At 35.6% G+C, this 15027-nt stretch overlaps 1 protein-coding gene across 1 annotated transcript in view; it reads left to right on the forward strand.

The window, feature by feature from the left end:
- The window catches only part of AKAP6 (A-kinase anchoring protein 6), a 190673-nt gene that overhangs the window by 15434 nt on the left and 160212 nt on the right, over positions 1–15027 (forward strand). Inside the window, exons 4-5 of the mRNA XM_015813076.1 lie at positions 5418–5540; positions 14899–14995. Coding sequence (XP_015668562.1) covers positions 5418–5540; positions 14899–14995 — 220 coding nt within the window. The remainder of the gene's footprint in view (positions 1–5417; positions 5541–14898; positions 14996–15027) is intronic.

Consider the following 15027-nt stretch of genomic DNA (forward strand, 5'->3'; position numbering starts at 1 on the left):
ATTACAACTTTGAACATCTATAATAGCATGGGTAAGAACCAAACACAAGACTAAACTGAAACATGGCAAAATGTTGTTTTCATGAATGTGGGTCTACTGGCAAGGATCTATGCAGCTGCTGAGAAACACTAGGCTGCTGATTGTCTATTTAAAAAATAACACGTATCCCTTTTATTCTAATGCAGAAACTCAGTGAAAATAGCAATGGATATGTATGTATGGATGTATAACACATACTTCCTGCTTAGAGCAAACAGAGAGCGAATCACTACATTGTGTAGGGTCCCCAATGACATCAGTGTAGTATATCAACAATGACTTGATTTATTTATCTGTTAGGTTTATTTCCAACCTTTTCTTCAGGAACTCAAGATAGCAAACATAGCAATCTATTCTCTAATTTTTCTCCATAATAGCGCCCTGTGAGGTAAAATTGGTGAGTTTTCATTGCCGGTGTCCCCAGTGGTACTTCAATCTGTTATCCCCTACTACACCACACTGAGTTTTTTATACCTAAGAACATTTCAGGAAAGTTTCTGGTGTGAGTATACTGTCAGCCCTTCAAAGTGGACCAGATTAAGAAATCAAAGTTATAAATGCTGATACTATTTCTATTATAAAGTTACAGGTACAGAATCTGAATATGACTCTGCCCAACAAGCACTTTTTTAATCTTTGTGAGTATTTGGGAAAGTCATGTCTCAGACACTTTCTCAAATTATATTGTTTTTTCTTTGGACTCAGATTTATTTTATCTGACCATTATCTTAGTTGGAGCTCTTTCACCTGCTCTTCAAGATTATTCCTTCTGCCCATTACACATACTTGCTTACCCCAATAATGGTCCTTGCTTGATAACCATATACATGGACCAGTTTTGAAAAGGAAAGTTCAGAACATTAAAAATGGCTGCGAAAGTTTTGTTCTTTTTGACCCTGAACTTATGTGTATTCCAAAATTGTCCTTCCCTAAGTTGGAGTGTGCAACTCAACAGTAAAAAAATGTGTACATGACCTTCAAACATGTATGCATTAGTAAAGTGTGCACAAAAACTGGTATATGAGTAAAAAGATTATACACTAAATATATATTAAAAATGTTCACAAGAAAAATGCACTCTGACCTCAACAAATTGTGACTTAAAAAGTAAAGTCAACTGAATTAAACAAAAGGTGCAGATTTTTTAATTCAGATCTTGTGAAGACAGAGCAAGAGAGTGAAAGTTTGAATCAATCAATCAACCAGAATAGAGCTGGAAGGGACCTTGAAGGTCTTCTAGTCCAATCCCCTGCTCAAGCAAGAGACCCTAAATCATTTCAGACAAGTGACTGTCCAGTCTCTTCTTAAAATCCAAGCAGCAAATGTGTAGTACACTAAGGATATATATTAAGAAATGGCAATTAATAGCACAAGCAGAGCTTTACACAGATTTACAGATAATAAACATTTCTTCTAGCAATGAGCTACTGCCAGACTGAAAGTTTTAATAATGAAGGCTTTTCTGGCTAAAGTCATCTGGTGTTCATCAAGCCTGAACAAGTTTCAGGGGTTTGCAGGTATATCGACATATTCTCAAGTGAATGACCATTGTGGTCAATTAGATCTGACTTCTAGATAAAAGATTCTGCTTCAGGCTTTATACTAGACTCCCATTCCTCTGCTCCTGAGACTTGCTAAATTGTCTTCCATCTCTGTGGGATCTTCCTCAGATGGGACTATGATACCTTAAGGAGTAAGTGAAATGACCAAACATATATCCAATGTCATCAGGGCATATTAGGTATCAAGTGGATACTATTCTATATCATGCTATAAACATATATTGATATTAAGAATGGCAGCTATACCTACTCCAGTGTAGGATGGCATTTGACTGAATTTCCAGATTATGTCAACTCAGTGGTGTAGCGACTATACAGTTGGCCTTGAAGAATCTGTTACAAATTATGAATTTAGCCCAAGAAAGCCAGAAAGTGTAAGAAAGAATATCAAGATTGCTTTGCCTTGACTCCTTTTGGTATAAGAGGGAAGAATAGAAAAATGTGGTCAGACTTTCAAGCTCCTGTTACTGTAACCAAATCTATGAAGTAGAATTCTAATATTCTTGTGACATCTGTTTCCTGACCTGATCTATCTTGACAGTTGGATGGTTGGGCTGCTGCTTGGATGCTACTGTATATCAAAATATATTGCCTGCATATGATGCAAGTAAATGCCACATTTTCACTTAGTATTGGTTAGATTTCTTACATGTTCCTGAAGAAAAATGATTGCATGCACTACTTATACAGTGACTCTCAAGCAGAAAACCAAAATCCAGGATACGTACTGTTCTAGTCAATTCTCCCCTATTCTTTTGTAATGGTTAAGGCAATTTAACAGAATACCAGAGTTGGAAGGGACCCTGGAGGTCTTCTAGTCCAATCCCCTGCTCAAGTAGGAAACCCAGTGGTGGGATTCAAATATGTGAACAATCAGTTCTCTGTGTGGATGCTGCTTTTGGAAGTCCATTCCGGGCCTGGGCAACAAAAAATTAGCAACCGGTTCTGCCGAAGTGGTGCAAACTGGCTGAATCCCACCACTGCCTATACCATATCAGACAAATGGTTGTCCAATCTCTTCTTTAAAACCTCCAGTCTTGGAACACCCACAACTTCTGGAGGAAAGTCATCCCACTGATTAATTGTTCTGTCAGGAAATTTCTCCTTAGTCCTAGGTTGCTTCTCTCCTTAATTAGTTTCTATCCATTGCTTCTTTTCCTGCCTTCAGGTGCTTTGGAGAATAGGTTGACCCCCTATAAACATGCTGTGTTCATAGCACTGCTTTTAAAAATGCTTGAAAGAATTTCAAAAGACATGGCTCTGCAAATTTTCCATACCTTGTTCACATTTTTTTTAAAAAAATATTAATTTAACTAGGGTATGTAGCATCACCCCTGAAGGGACTGCTAAAGTCAGGGCCCTTTTGACTTCCTCTTTGGCTGATTGCCAGCCCAAGGGGTCTCTCACGTTGACACTTCTGCCTAACAAGGCACGTAGCATGGTGATACTCAGTCACGGTCGGCAGCCACACACATGGGGCGGTGATGGTCGATCTCTCAATGGTAATCTATGTGGAATGATGGTAGTCGACCTCAGGCAGTAAGAACTTACTGAGGGCGATGGTAGTCAGTTCCTGATAACAGCAGCTGGTGTACAACGATGGTAGTCAGTCCCTGGTAACAGCAACCTGCTTAGGGCGACGTTAGCCAGTCTCTGGTAACAGCAACTTGCCTATGATGGTGGTAATCAGTCTCTGGTGACAGCAACTTGCCTAAGCCAATGGTAGTCAGTCTCTGGTGACAGCAACTTGCCTAAGCCAATGGTAATCAGTCTCTGGTGACAGCAACTTGCCTAAGACAATGTTAGTCAGTCTCTGGTAACAGCGACTTGTCTAGAGCATGAGGTACAGGTGCATCCCAACATTTCCTTTGGTTGGGTGCCCACCCTTTTCTAACAGGCACCTAACCACACTAGCTCTGGAAGGAAGGAATTGGGAGAGGGCTAGATATGAAAAGACTACAGCTTGGTAACTGGTTGTTGTAAATGGTCAACAGTGTAACCAGCCATCTGCTAAATCATCAGATCTCCTCACTAGTAGTCATTTTGTAAGAGTGCCAACAATATAAGCTTAAAATTCCAAATGTGCTCATGGATGCAGACAGTCTGGATAGTCCTCATATAAAGGCAGATAGTCATGAGTAGATATTTCCAGTATTTGCCATAGGTTGGCATTTCATAATGACTAGAAGGCTATGACTAAGATTAAACAGTTCTTTAAAATCTCATGATGACTTTGCTGTTTTGTGGTTATTCCTCCAGATGGTGCTGTTTACTTAGACAATGACACTTCGGACCTGACAATGTTGCACCCTCTGATAAAAATTTTCAATATCGGGCTTTCAGCATTTGAAATAATTTTCAGTTTCTACAGTTGTTTTCTTTTGAATAATCTCCATAAAAATTTATAGATGTCATCAGAAAAACAGTGTTTTTTTAAAAAGAGATTCATATTTTAAATTGGGAAATGGACTTTGTTCCATAGCCATAGTAACAGTTTCTTATACTTTCATCTATTTCTGAAATTTATTGTTACACTTCAGGGATGGTCATTAGAAATACCTGTACTTGTGATAATAACATTATGCCCTTACTGTCAGTACAATATATTTTAGTAAATGTACAAGGGAAATGTTTATATTATTTAATAAATGATTCAAGCTTATCAGTTTTCTGTGTTAGTATTTTACTTCAGTATTTCAGCTTTTTAAATATTAAATATTATAAAAATTATATTTTAGTATATGTTAAAATATAGGTTTCAAATTATAGATTGTTTATTAATAGGTCATGTTTATATATTCAAAAAATTATATTTATGTACTTTGAATAGGATTTCATTTTTATTATCTACATTATTATACCTCTATGATCACATACACTGAGAATAAATGATACTACATATCTTGTCCTCTGTGAGAACAAAGTTTTAGTTTCTGTATGCCTAACTAGATATAGATTTGTGCAAAAGCTTCTGTATATTGTATGGTTCTAGCATATGTTCAGTAACTGTGCAGCACAGCACAGTTTATTTTAACAGGAAAGAAGGAAGGAAGGAAGGAAGGAAGGAAGGAAGGATCAATGGTTATATCCACACCATACAGAGAAAGAAGGCAGGATCAATGGCTGTACTCAAACAATATGAAGGTTATTCAACTGGCATATGTTTCAAACCTAGGTGGTGCAACCAAATGTGATTTTCTCAGAAACATGAAGTTGGAGCAACCCCCAAATGGCAGTTCTTCAGCTGTCTGTTTCTGAATTTTTAAAAATCCTTCCAGCATTGCACAAGAGGCTTTGTAAAATGTGGGCAGAAAAATATATAAGAAATAAAGTTTCCTCTCTCTCTCCTTATCTAGAATGGCTCCAACTTTGATTGGCTACAGGAAATTTTCATTGATTAAAAATAAATAAATAAAAAAACAAAAAATTACTTAGTGCTAGATCTCAGAGTTGCAGTTTACTATTAGTATGTGCCAAGATGCATCTCTCTCTCTCTCTCTTCTCTCTCTCTCTCTCTCTCTCTCTCCCTCCCTCCTGCCCCTGGTATAAAAACATACACATTTTCAAAATGGCCTCTAATGAAATAGGGGTTTTCCATGGTTATGACAAGAAATCTATAATCTATAATTTATATTCATTGCTGCCCTAAATTTTCTCAATATATGTTAGGCCCAATTCCTTTTCTCTCATCCATCCTCATCATCACATTGTTTTAGTATACAGCTGTATACTGTATGCAGAGCTGTATTATAACTGTATTACTTATTTACAATGTTTTTTTTAACAACTGTCTTTTCTTGTTTTCTCTTTTTCAAGGGGTTTGTAAGCAAGTTGGATGAATTCATTCAGTGGTTAAATGAAGCCATGGAAACCACAGAAAACTGGAGTCCTCCTAAGGCTGAGACAGACAGTCTTAAACTCTACCTGGAAACACACTTGGTAGGGCAAAATTATATTGTTACCTAAATCGGTAATAAAAAAAAAGTTTCTTTACTGCTATTGTCCTGATGTTCATTATCTATTATAGATAGTTTGGGCTTTCCAGAAATACGTACATGTATGAATTAGAAAGTCAGCCAATTCATGAATGGAAAAAAGGTAGAATCCCCTTTGGAGGTTTTAAATGTAAATAGTGTAGAACAAATGCTACAGCAGGATTAAGAAGCCCCTAAAATAATAAATAAATCATATTCTTACAAAGAAATATAGTTTTTATATTTAAATATGTCACTTAGATGATATGGAAGGTTTAGAAATTTAATACATTGTAAACAAGAACTTTATAATAGTAATGAAGTCCTTTTTTGCATTTTAATTGTGCTGTCAGATCATTTAAATATTTTTATATTGTACATTTTTATTTATTTATTTATTTTATTTAGAAAATTTATATAGCCGCCTACTCACTCACAGTGACTCTAGGCATTATAATATGAATTTTATAATATTACCTTATTATCTCAAAATCCAAATAATCCTGGAAGAAATATAACTATTATATTTCCATGACAATATAATTATAATTGCATGAAGAAATTTGGAATCCATTGATAAAAACAATGAGGAATAGATTGATGGATGGATAGACAGATAGATGTAGACAGACAGACAGACATATGGCTATAGATGAAGAGTAGAGAGCCAAATCTGACTTCCAGATAATGGTGATACATTAGTTTTCAATATCAGACGTTCCATGCTCAAAGCAATTAATTTTTGTTGTGTACCATATTATATGTTAGGGGAATTAAGCTGCAATCTTATATATATTCTCCATGAACTCAATAAGGTTTACCTTTCAATAGATAGGCTACACAATTGCACACTTTAAGATAGAATTCAGTTAGACATATATGGTTGCTTTGCAAAATTTTAATGTAGTGTCTTGTTTATAGTTGAAAGATAGAGCTAGTCAATGCTTTATATTATATTAATTATAATGTCATCTTTTCAATTGATATTGTTTTGGCAGAAACTCTAATCTCTATTTAAGCAGAAGTCTATGAAATTAAATTCCCATGAAGTGCAGTGTCAAAATTATCCTGATAGAGTATTTGAAGGAGCAGGTGCCTGAACTCATTATGTAAGACACATGACAAAGCTCTTCGTAGTGAGTCTTGGATAGATCCACACATAAAACATTTGGCTGAACTCATGCTGCTGCGAAAGAAAATCTTTTGTGTGTGCCTGCAATAGTTTTTCTTCTCTGAACAAAGGGAAGAGATATGTAATTTCTCCTTCATGGATTTTGTTCAACATTAGATTGGAAGAGAGTCATTACAATAGTAGGATATGTCTATGGTTGCATAATAAAAATGATATATTTGTGTACGTGCCTTTACCACTAGTATTAAATGCATATGTAATAGTATATTCAGTGGTGGCTACCATAGCCTTGTTTGTGGATTCCTGGGAGGAATCATGATGGAAAGATCAAAGGGTTAATTAATCCATCATCTATTCTCATAGTGGCCAATAAGATACCATCAGGAAGCATACAAGCAGGTTATGACTGTAAGGGTATCTTCTGGCTTTATGATCTCCAGCAATTGTTATCCAGAAGAATACTACCTCAGTTACTGCAAATAATATGAAGATTTGTTTTATTCCCCATGATAATTCTTTTGTGCAGCTGTCCAAACTAGTAAGCACCACTGTATCTTCTTGCAATGAATTCCTTTCTTTTATATTCTGAATCCCTGCTATTCGGGTTGACTGGTTTACTCCATTTTAGGGAGAAAAACCTATTCATATCCACTTTCACCAGTCTTATTTTCAGTATTTTCACCTTCTTATTTTATCCTTCAATGTAACATCTTACAGAGTTGTTCCAAATTTATGACTACTTAGTTTGCTCTTTTCCATATCTTTTCCACATCCTTTCCAAACCACAGAACTAAAGCTGAACACAGCATTCAAAATTATAAACCATATAGCCATAATTCACATAAAATACGGCATTATACAGTTTATATATTTAATTCCTTTCTCACGGCAACTGTACACTGAGACACCATTTTGTTGACATAATGCCAAGATTCTTTTCATGACCATTTGTTACATATTCAGATCTCATGATTTGATTTTTTGTCTCTTTCTAAATCATTTAATTAATTAAGTTACATAAAGGCAGTTTCTTCCAGTTTAGTGAGATCCTTTTGAAGTTTTTCCTTTTTCAAAATCCTGGAATAATTTGGAATTACATAATCTTAGCCATTGCACTGCCAGTCTAGCATCATATCATTTTTAAGAAATTTAAAAGCATTGGTAGAAATACTGTATGTAACCCAGGAGAATTCTACAGTGCAGATCCTTCAGTAGGCTGCCTTGCTGAGCAGTGAAGCATAATTGCAGGTCTGCTCATTGGACATGAAAAATGACTACCTATCATTTTTGGAGGACAAGAACACGGGGCAAGATCTTCAGTGCACCCCAAGCTTGCTGGCAAGGCAAACTCCACTCATCTTTTTTTTTGGGGGGGGTGTACATCAAAGCAGGTATTTTCCAGACTTGTGCAGATTGCCTGCTGCATTTGATTATATTATATGTAAATACCCCCATTCCTATTAGTTAATGTTCTGGGGTAGCCATGCCTCCCCTTTGCTATCACTCATCAGTATTTTGTCTACAACCATTTTGTCTTGGACTGCTGGCCTGACTGTGCTCTTCCAAATGTAAAACCTTTTACACAAAGTCTGCTAGACTCTAGACTAAGGTCAGAGATGACTGGTTAAAGAGCAGACTTTTCTCTTTGTTCCCCTTTTTGAAAACTACCCTACCAATGGAGCAGTGGAAAGATGAAATGGCCTTTCAGTTCACAGGATGACCAGTGAAATTGTGAAATAGTGAAACTCCCAAATGCTGGGTAAAAATTGACAAGAATTCCATGAATTTTTCCTTTGGATTCAAGAGACAACAAGAAAGATAAAACTATCTACAGTTTTATGTAAGACTGGCACACCTCTCTCCAAAAGAAGAGGATGCCTCACAGACAAGGGCTATATGAAAACTATATGTCCAAAGAAAGACCCATTCATAGAAAGGAATATAATTGGTACTTCTTTTCTCCAATATATCTAAGAGTGCAAACGAAGCAGGAGGAATCTATCAGCCAGGTCCAATGGTAATTATATATGACCAGCATCATTGCCAAAACTAAGAAATTGATTGAAAGCTAAACAGGAATATCTTTAGCCAGCTTCATTCCCAACTAGTATAGCACAGGAAACAATCAGCTTAAGACTGCTACACAGATATACCCATTGAAGATGTACAGTAAAGACAATCACGTCTATCTTTAGCAATGTTTTCTATTAAATTGCTGGGGTTGGATATTCAGCTAATTTATTGGACATTTGGACCATCTTTTAAAACCCGATTATATACAGAAAACCACGCACCTACCCTCCACAGAACCTCATCCTTATTGTCCACCTGGTGACTATTGCTCTGTTTTGTAATACTGAAAGAAGTTACAATAACAATAGAAAGTTTACAACAGCAGTTTCAAATGAAGTAATAGTTTAGTCCTTATGAAACATGATTGTTATCTTTGGACCAACTATAAGGATGTAAGAAGAACTATGGTGTGGCAGACAAATGATTTAATTAGTTCCTTATTTTGTTTCAGAGTGGTGAATCAGTTGTGTAAAGTAAACCCAGAAGGAGAACTGCTATATATTAGCCATTCAGCTGATGTTCCCTAAACACTAGCATTGCTTAGTCTGGACAGTTTTCTCTGGAAAGTGATAAACTCAGTTTTGATGACTAAAGAAGAAAAAGAAACATACAGGACTGAAAATAATATAGCAAACAGCCACCATCTATTTTGCTCTTGTTTTCTGTGACACTTGCAGGTTGTGAAAATAGTTTTCCCCTTAAGACCAATGTTTTATTGGTTAATCTATTGCTAGATTTTGCTATATGTGCTTTGCAGCAAATTAGACTGAATTTTGTGCAACTGTAAAATTGCAAATCAAGCCCCAGAGTTTTGGCCCATCTTTATTCATCATATTTTACTTCTTCAGTCAACATTATTACTGGTTAATAGGTGCACCTGTAAATCAAGCTGCATTGTGTACTTGATATGTTATGTTAAGTGAATCTTTTCTAGGGCAGCAAGTCTATTTTTTCTAATGAAGAAGAATATCTCATCTTTCCCAATTTTCCTATCAAACACATCTACATCATCTTGAGGCAGCATCACATCCAGCTGCATCAATGCTCTGCTTCAATTATATGAAATTACCCAAACTCCTCTGGGGTCCTTTAGGTTTTCTTTGCTATATGAGGCGCCTCCATGTACATTTCTTGTGAAGTGCATGATTACAAACTATTCAACACAAGCCTGTTTTAAGTAAACAGTAAATTAAATATTGTCAGAGCTTGTTCAAGCTTGCATCTATGAAAGAAATTCTCAAAAAAAAAAAAAAAAAGGATTTCATGAAAAGTAACGCTTTAAGAAAAGTAGCTGCACCAAGACTCCATGCTTTTTCCTTTTTGGGGAATGCTTGATCTAGTTTATATTTTTGGCTTGAGATAATTTTCATCTAGGTTTCAGCACGATTTGCTTAATAGTATTAAAGTTATGTAAATATATTACATAATTTGATTTATAAAAGCAAAAAGCTTAAATCCCTAAAATAGAGAAATTCGTTATTTCATTCTGCGTGAGAAATTCAGTGCTACAAAAATAGTATTGCAAGAATTTAAGGATTAGCTTTTGGATATATATATATTAAAAAATCTTTATTTATTTAACTTCTAACAATTATTAAAAGTAGGATATGTAGTATAACTCTTTTGTTATTCCTATGCAGCAAACAGTACCAAAACTAATTTCCTCTTATATGTTTCCTCCCATCTATCAGTTTTCTTCAGTTGAGCTAAGGGAACTGGTGATGATAAATGCAACTATATATGGAATATGTAAGAATACATGAGGTTTTTCCTAATAGTATTCCATAAAATGCACCTTACCAGTTCATGAAACTCTGCAAAGAAAGTCCTCCTCCTCCACCTCCTGTTTAGCAGGCTTGTGTTGAACAGGGATAGATATCCTGTAATATTTCATTTAATTGAGCAATGCTATGAAAATCAGCTTGAGAATTATTGGGTAGCTGATACAGAGGCAATGTCTTTTTGGATTAAGCTATGTGAAAATGACATTTCTGAGTGAAGTTTCTCTCTTGTATGTTCATGTCATTTTACATGGAAGCATTTTAATGGCTATGCCATAAACCATTACAAGAGTAAACTGGGATATAAATATTTATTTATTTATTTATTTATTTAATTTAATTTATATGCCGCCCTTCTCCCGACAGGGACTCAGGGCGGCGCACAACATATTTAAAACCAGAACATATATACAATCCCCCCCTTAAAACCGAATTAAACCGAATTTTAATGTTGCGTCTTCCGAATATTTAAAACCCAATGTAAAATCCACCCTAGGTCAGGTCCNCGACGGAAGGTAAGGAGATCCGGAATTATCCGGATCTCGGGGGGTAGTTCATTCCAGAGGGTAGGGGCACCCACAGAGAAGGCCCTCCCCCTGGGGGTCGCCAGCCGACACTGCTTGGCCGACGGCACCCTGAGGAGACCCACTCTGTGGGAGCGTACCGGTCTGTGGGAAGGAATCTGCGGCAGAAGGCGGTCTCGGATGTATTTATGCATGTAAGCATGTATTTATGCATGTAAGCATTCATGTTATGATAATCATAATGTGGTTTCTACAAAATACAAATTATCTGTAATTAAATTCTCATAAAGTGCTAGCGATGTGGTCATTTTCTACCACAGAACTATTTTAACTATTCACTAAGTCATATCTAAATGTTGAGCTCCTGGCACATCAACAATTATAACAATTTCACTCTGCAAAGTTTACTTAATGAAGAATCAATGTGGTAACTGAGAACCAAGCACCAGTACTGGTAATATTTGCAATTTGTAACCTTCTGCCCTGGTGACTACATAGACCTGTGATTTTTTTGGGCAAGATTTTCAGAAATGGATTGCTATTGCTTTCTTTCTAAGGCTAAAAGATGGGATTCACCTCAAATCATATAGTTGGCCTCAGTCTCAAGGTTGGATTAGAACATAGTCCAGTGGTGGGATTCAAATATGTGAACAACCGGTTGGTTCTCTGTGTGGATGCCACTTCCGGAAGTCCATTCTGGGCCTCAGCAACAAAAAGTTAGCTACCAGTTCTGCCGAAGTGGTGCGAACTGGCTGAATCCCACTGGCATAGTCCATAGGTTCTAGCCAAGAGTTTTAACCAAACTGGTTCTTGGTCTGAATGTAACATTTTCCAACTTTCATTTTGTCTTATTTTATTAAATCCATATTTAAGCTTATAGTTCTTTCTTTTCGGTACAGTCAATAGTTAACTCAAATATGTTATGATTATTTTAGTTCATTGTAACAACTATGAGTGTAATCATAGTTCTCAGTTAAATCCTGCCTTCCTTTGTGGAGGAAGACTGATGTGACTTCATAATAATGACTGGGGTCTTAAAAATCCTATTGAGCATGAAATGAAGTACAACTGCATTATTTGTTTTCTTAACAGCTTGGATATAGGACCTACTTTAAATTATAACCAGGTAAGGTGGATGACCTTTTTATTTGCTGATTATCACCTATAAAACCTATACGGTAGGAAGCCTATTTATCTGGGGAATCACTTATCTCCTGTGGTTTCTGCCTAACTAATGGACAGAGTTGCCACACTCTGGGTCTCCCAGATTAAACTGTATCATCTTTTGGGACTCATTAAATGCACCTTCTCTGTCATATTGCTTATCCTCTGGAATAAGCCCTTTCCTATCTGGATAGCTCCCATCTTGATGACATTATGGAGCGTCTTAAAGACAGTAGGTTTAGAATAGAATAGAATAGAATAGAATAGAATAGAATAGAATAGAATAGAATAGAATAGAATAGAATAGACCTTGGAGGTCTTCTAGTCCAGCCCTCTACTCAAGGAGAAGCTATACCATCTCAGACAAGTGACTGTCCAGTCTCTTCTTAAAAATGTCCAGTGATGGAGCACCCATGATTTCTGAGGACAAGCTATTCCACTGGTTAATTGTCCTCACTGTTAGGAACTTTCTCCTTAATTCCAGGTTGCTTCTCTCTTTGATCAGTTTCCAACCATTGTTTCTTGTCCTGCCCTCTGGTACTTTGGAAAATAATTTGATTCCCTCTTCTTTGTGGCAGCCTCTCAAATACTGGAATACTGCTATCATGTCACCTCTATTTCTTCTTTTCTTTAGACTAGACAAACCCAAGTCCTGCAGCCGTTCTTCATGTGTTTTAGTCTTCAGGCCTTGGATCATCTTAATTGCTCTTCTCTGAACTTTTTCCAAGGTCTCAACATCTTTTTTTAGATGGAATTCTCTTACTCAAGTTTTGACATGTGTTCTATATGTTTTGATGTGAGTTGTCCAAGCTACTGTTTTGTTAATTCCTGTTTGTTACTTTATTGTCATTTTATTATTTTATTTTACTTTGCTTTTATATTGTGAGTTGTCCAGAGTAACTGAGTGGCACTAAAATCAAATTGATTAAATTATTAAATGAATAGTAATGAAAAGCAACTAGACACTATTGAAAATGTTCAAAAAGTGGGTTTGACAGGAAGTAGACCCTCATAGGAAATATCTTTGTTTACCAGCATCAAGCCTGATTTACCAGCATCAAGCATTAAACCATTAGTTTTGACTTCTTTATATACAAACAAGAGGGGGGGAAATCAACACAAAAACCAATTTGGAATATAAAGAACTAAACCATGGAATATAAAAAGCTGGTGAGAACGGGCAATTATAGGGCAATTCAGGCTAAAGGGACTGTAAGTTACAGTTAAAATTATACAGTGTTGAAAGGTACAACCTCAGGACTTTCCCCCACATTATATATTTAAAAGGTATACTTTTCTATCTCAAATGTCATGGATGAATTCAGAATGTGAGATTCAGTGGAACCATTTGTAACTGACAAATATAGTCATGTACCATTCTGTTCCGTCTAATTTCCCAGCAAATTTGCAGCTGCTGACATATGGCTCTTGTATATATTGACATATTTTTCTATGCAACTTATTTGACTACTACTAAATTCATTACTATATGCATTAATTACAGTATATTGGTTACCAATTGGAAATCATATTTTGGAAAGGTTTCTTGCCAAGAATAGGGAATGATACTGTAGACTTTTTTAAAGATGCAGAAGTATATTTAATTATTGATTGATGGCAATTGAAATCAGAGATCTAGGACTGACTTCTGCTTTTTCTCTATCCTATTTTTAGCAGCGTATTCAGGTTTGCTCCTTAAAATCAAGAAAAGAATCCTGAACATTTTAGCCTTCTCAAACTATATCACAAGAAAAAGGGTGTTCCTGAAGACATGGGCAGAGTAATTAGAAAAATGAAATTGCTTGAAGTACATTTGTTACCATAAGTGGCTTCAGAGTGTGACTTTGTTAGGCCTAACATTTTAATAGGTTTAAGGAAAGCTAAGTGGATGAAGTAGTAGGGGTCTACATTCTCCCCTTGACTGAATACAGTAAATTTATAAAAAGAAGTAAATTGTATTCTGTTTGTATTAAAAAAATAATCAAATAAAAGTAGAAGGTCTTTCTTGCAGAAATTAAATTCTGACTGTAAGTAGACACTTGCACAGATTTGCAGTTCGTTGTGTTGCTATGCGTGATTATAAAAATGTAATTTATTATTTCCCAGAATAAAAACAATAGTTGCAGACTGCTTTTGCAAAAGAGCAATGTTAGTTACTTTATCAGTAAGTGGAGACCTTACACGAATCAACAATTATAGTATGAAGAAAAAGAAGTTGCAGCAGATTAATTATATTGATTTGTTTCAATATTTTAGTATATTTTAATGTATACTGCATGCATTTATTTAAATTGTTCATTCACCAGTATTTGAAATGTATCTGGAAAAGATAGCTGCAACAGTATATTTTATAGGACACTATTATTCCAGAGGTAGCCTCGGGCTCTGGCTTTTCATAAAAACTAATGAATTTCTAGATTTGTCAGCTGTTTCAACCAGATGCACTTTAGTAATTTAATGGAAACATTTTCAATTCAATTCCAAAATATCAATATCTTTTAGAATTGAGAATTAATTTGTCTATTGGGTATATAGCATGGTGGTTCTTGATAACAGTAGCAAATATTTTAGCACACATGCTTTATATTAGAAATGTATCCATACCATTTGATACTTAAATATAAAAGCATCTCCTCTTTTTTTTTGCAGAGTTTTAAACTGAATGTAGATAGCCACTGTGCATTAAAGGAAGCTGTTACAGAAGAAGGATGCCAACTTCTCGATCTTATAGTATCTCACAAATCAGGTAGATTCTTCTGAAATATTGCAAGTCTTTAT

The sequence above is a fragment of the Protobothrops mucrosquamatus genome, unplaced genomic scaffold, assembly GCF_001527695.2.
Source record: "Protobothrops mucrosquamatus isolate PMUCROS unplaced genomic scaffold, P.Mucros_1.0 scaffold133, whole genome shotgun sequence".
Taxonomy (NCBI): domain Eukaryota; kingdom Metazoa; phylum Chordata; class Lepidosauria; order Squamata; family Viperidae; genus Protobothrops; species Protobothrops mucrosquamatus.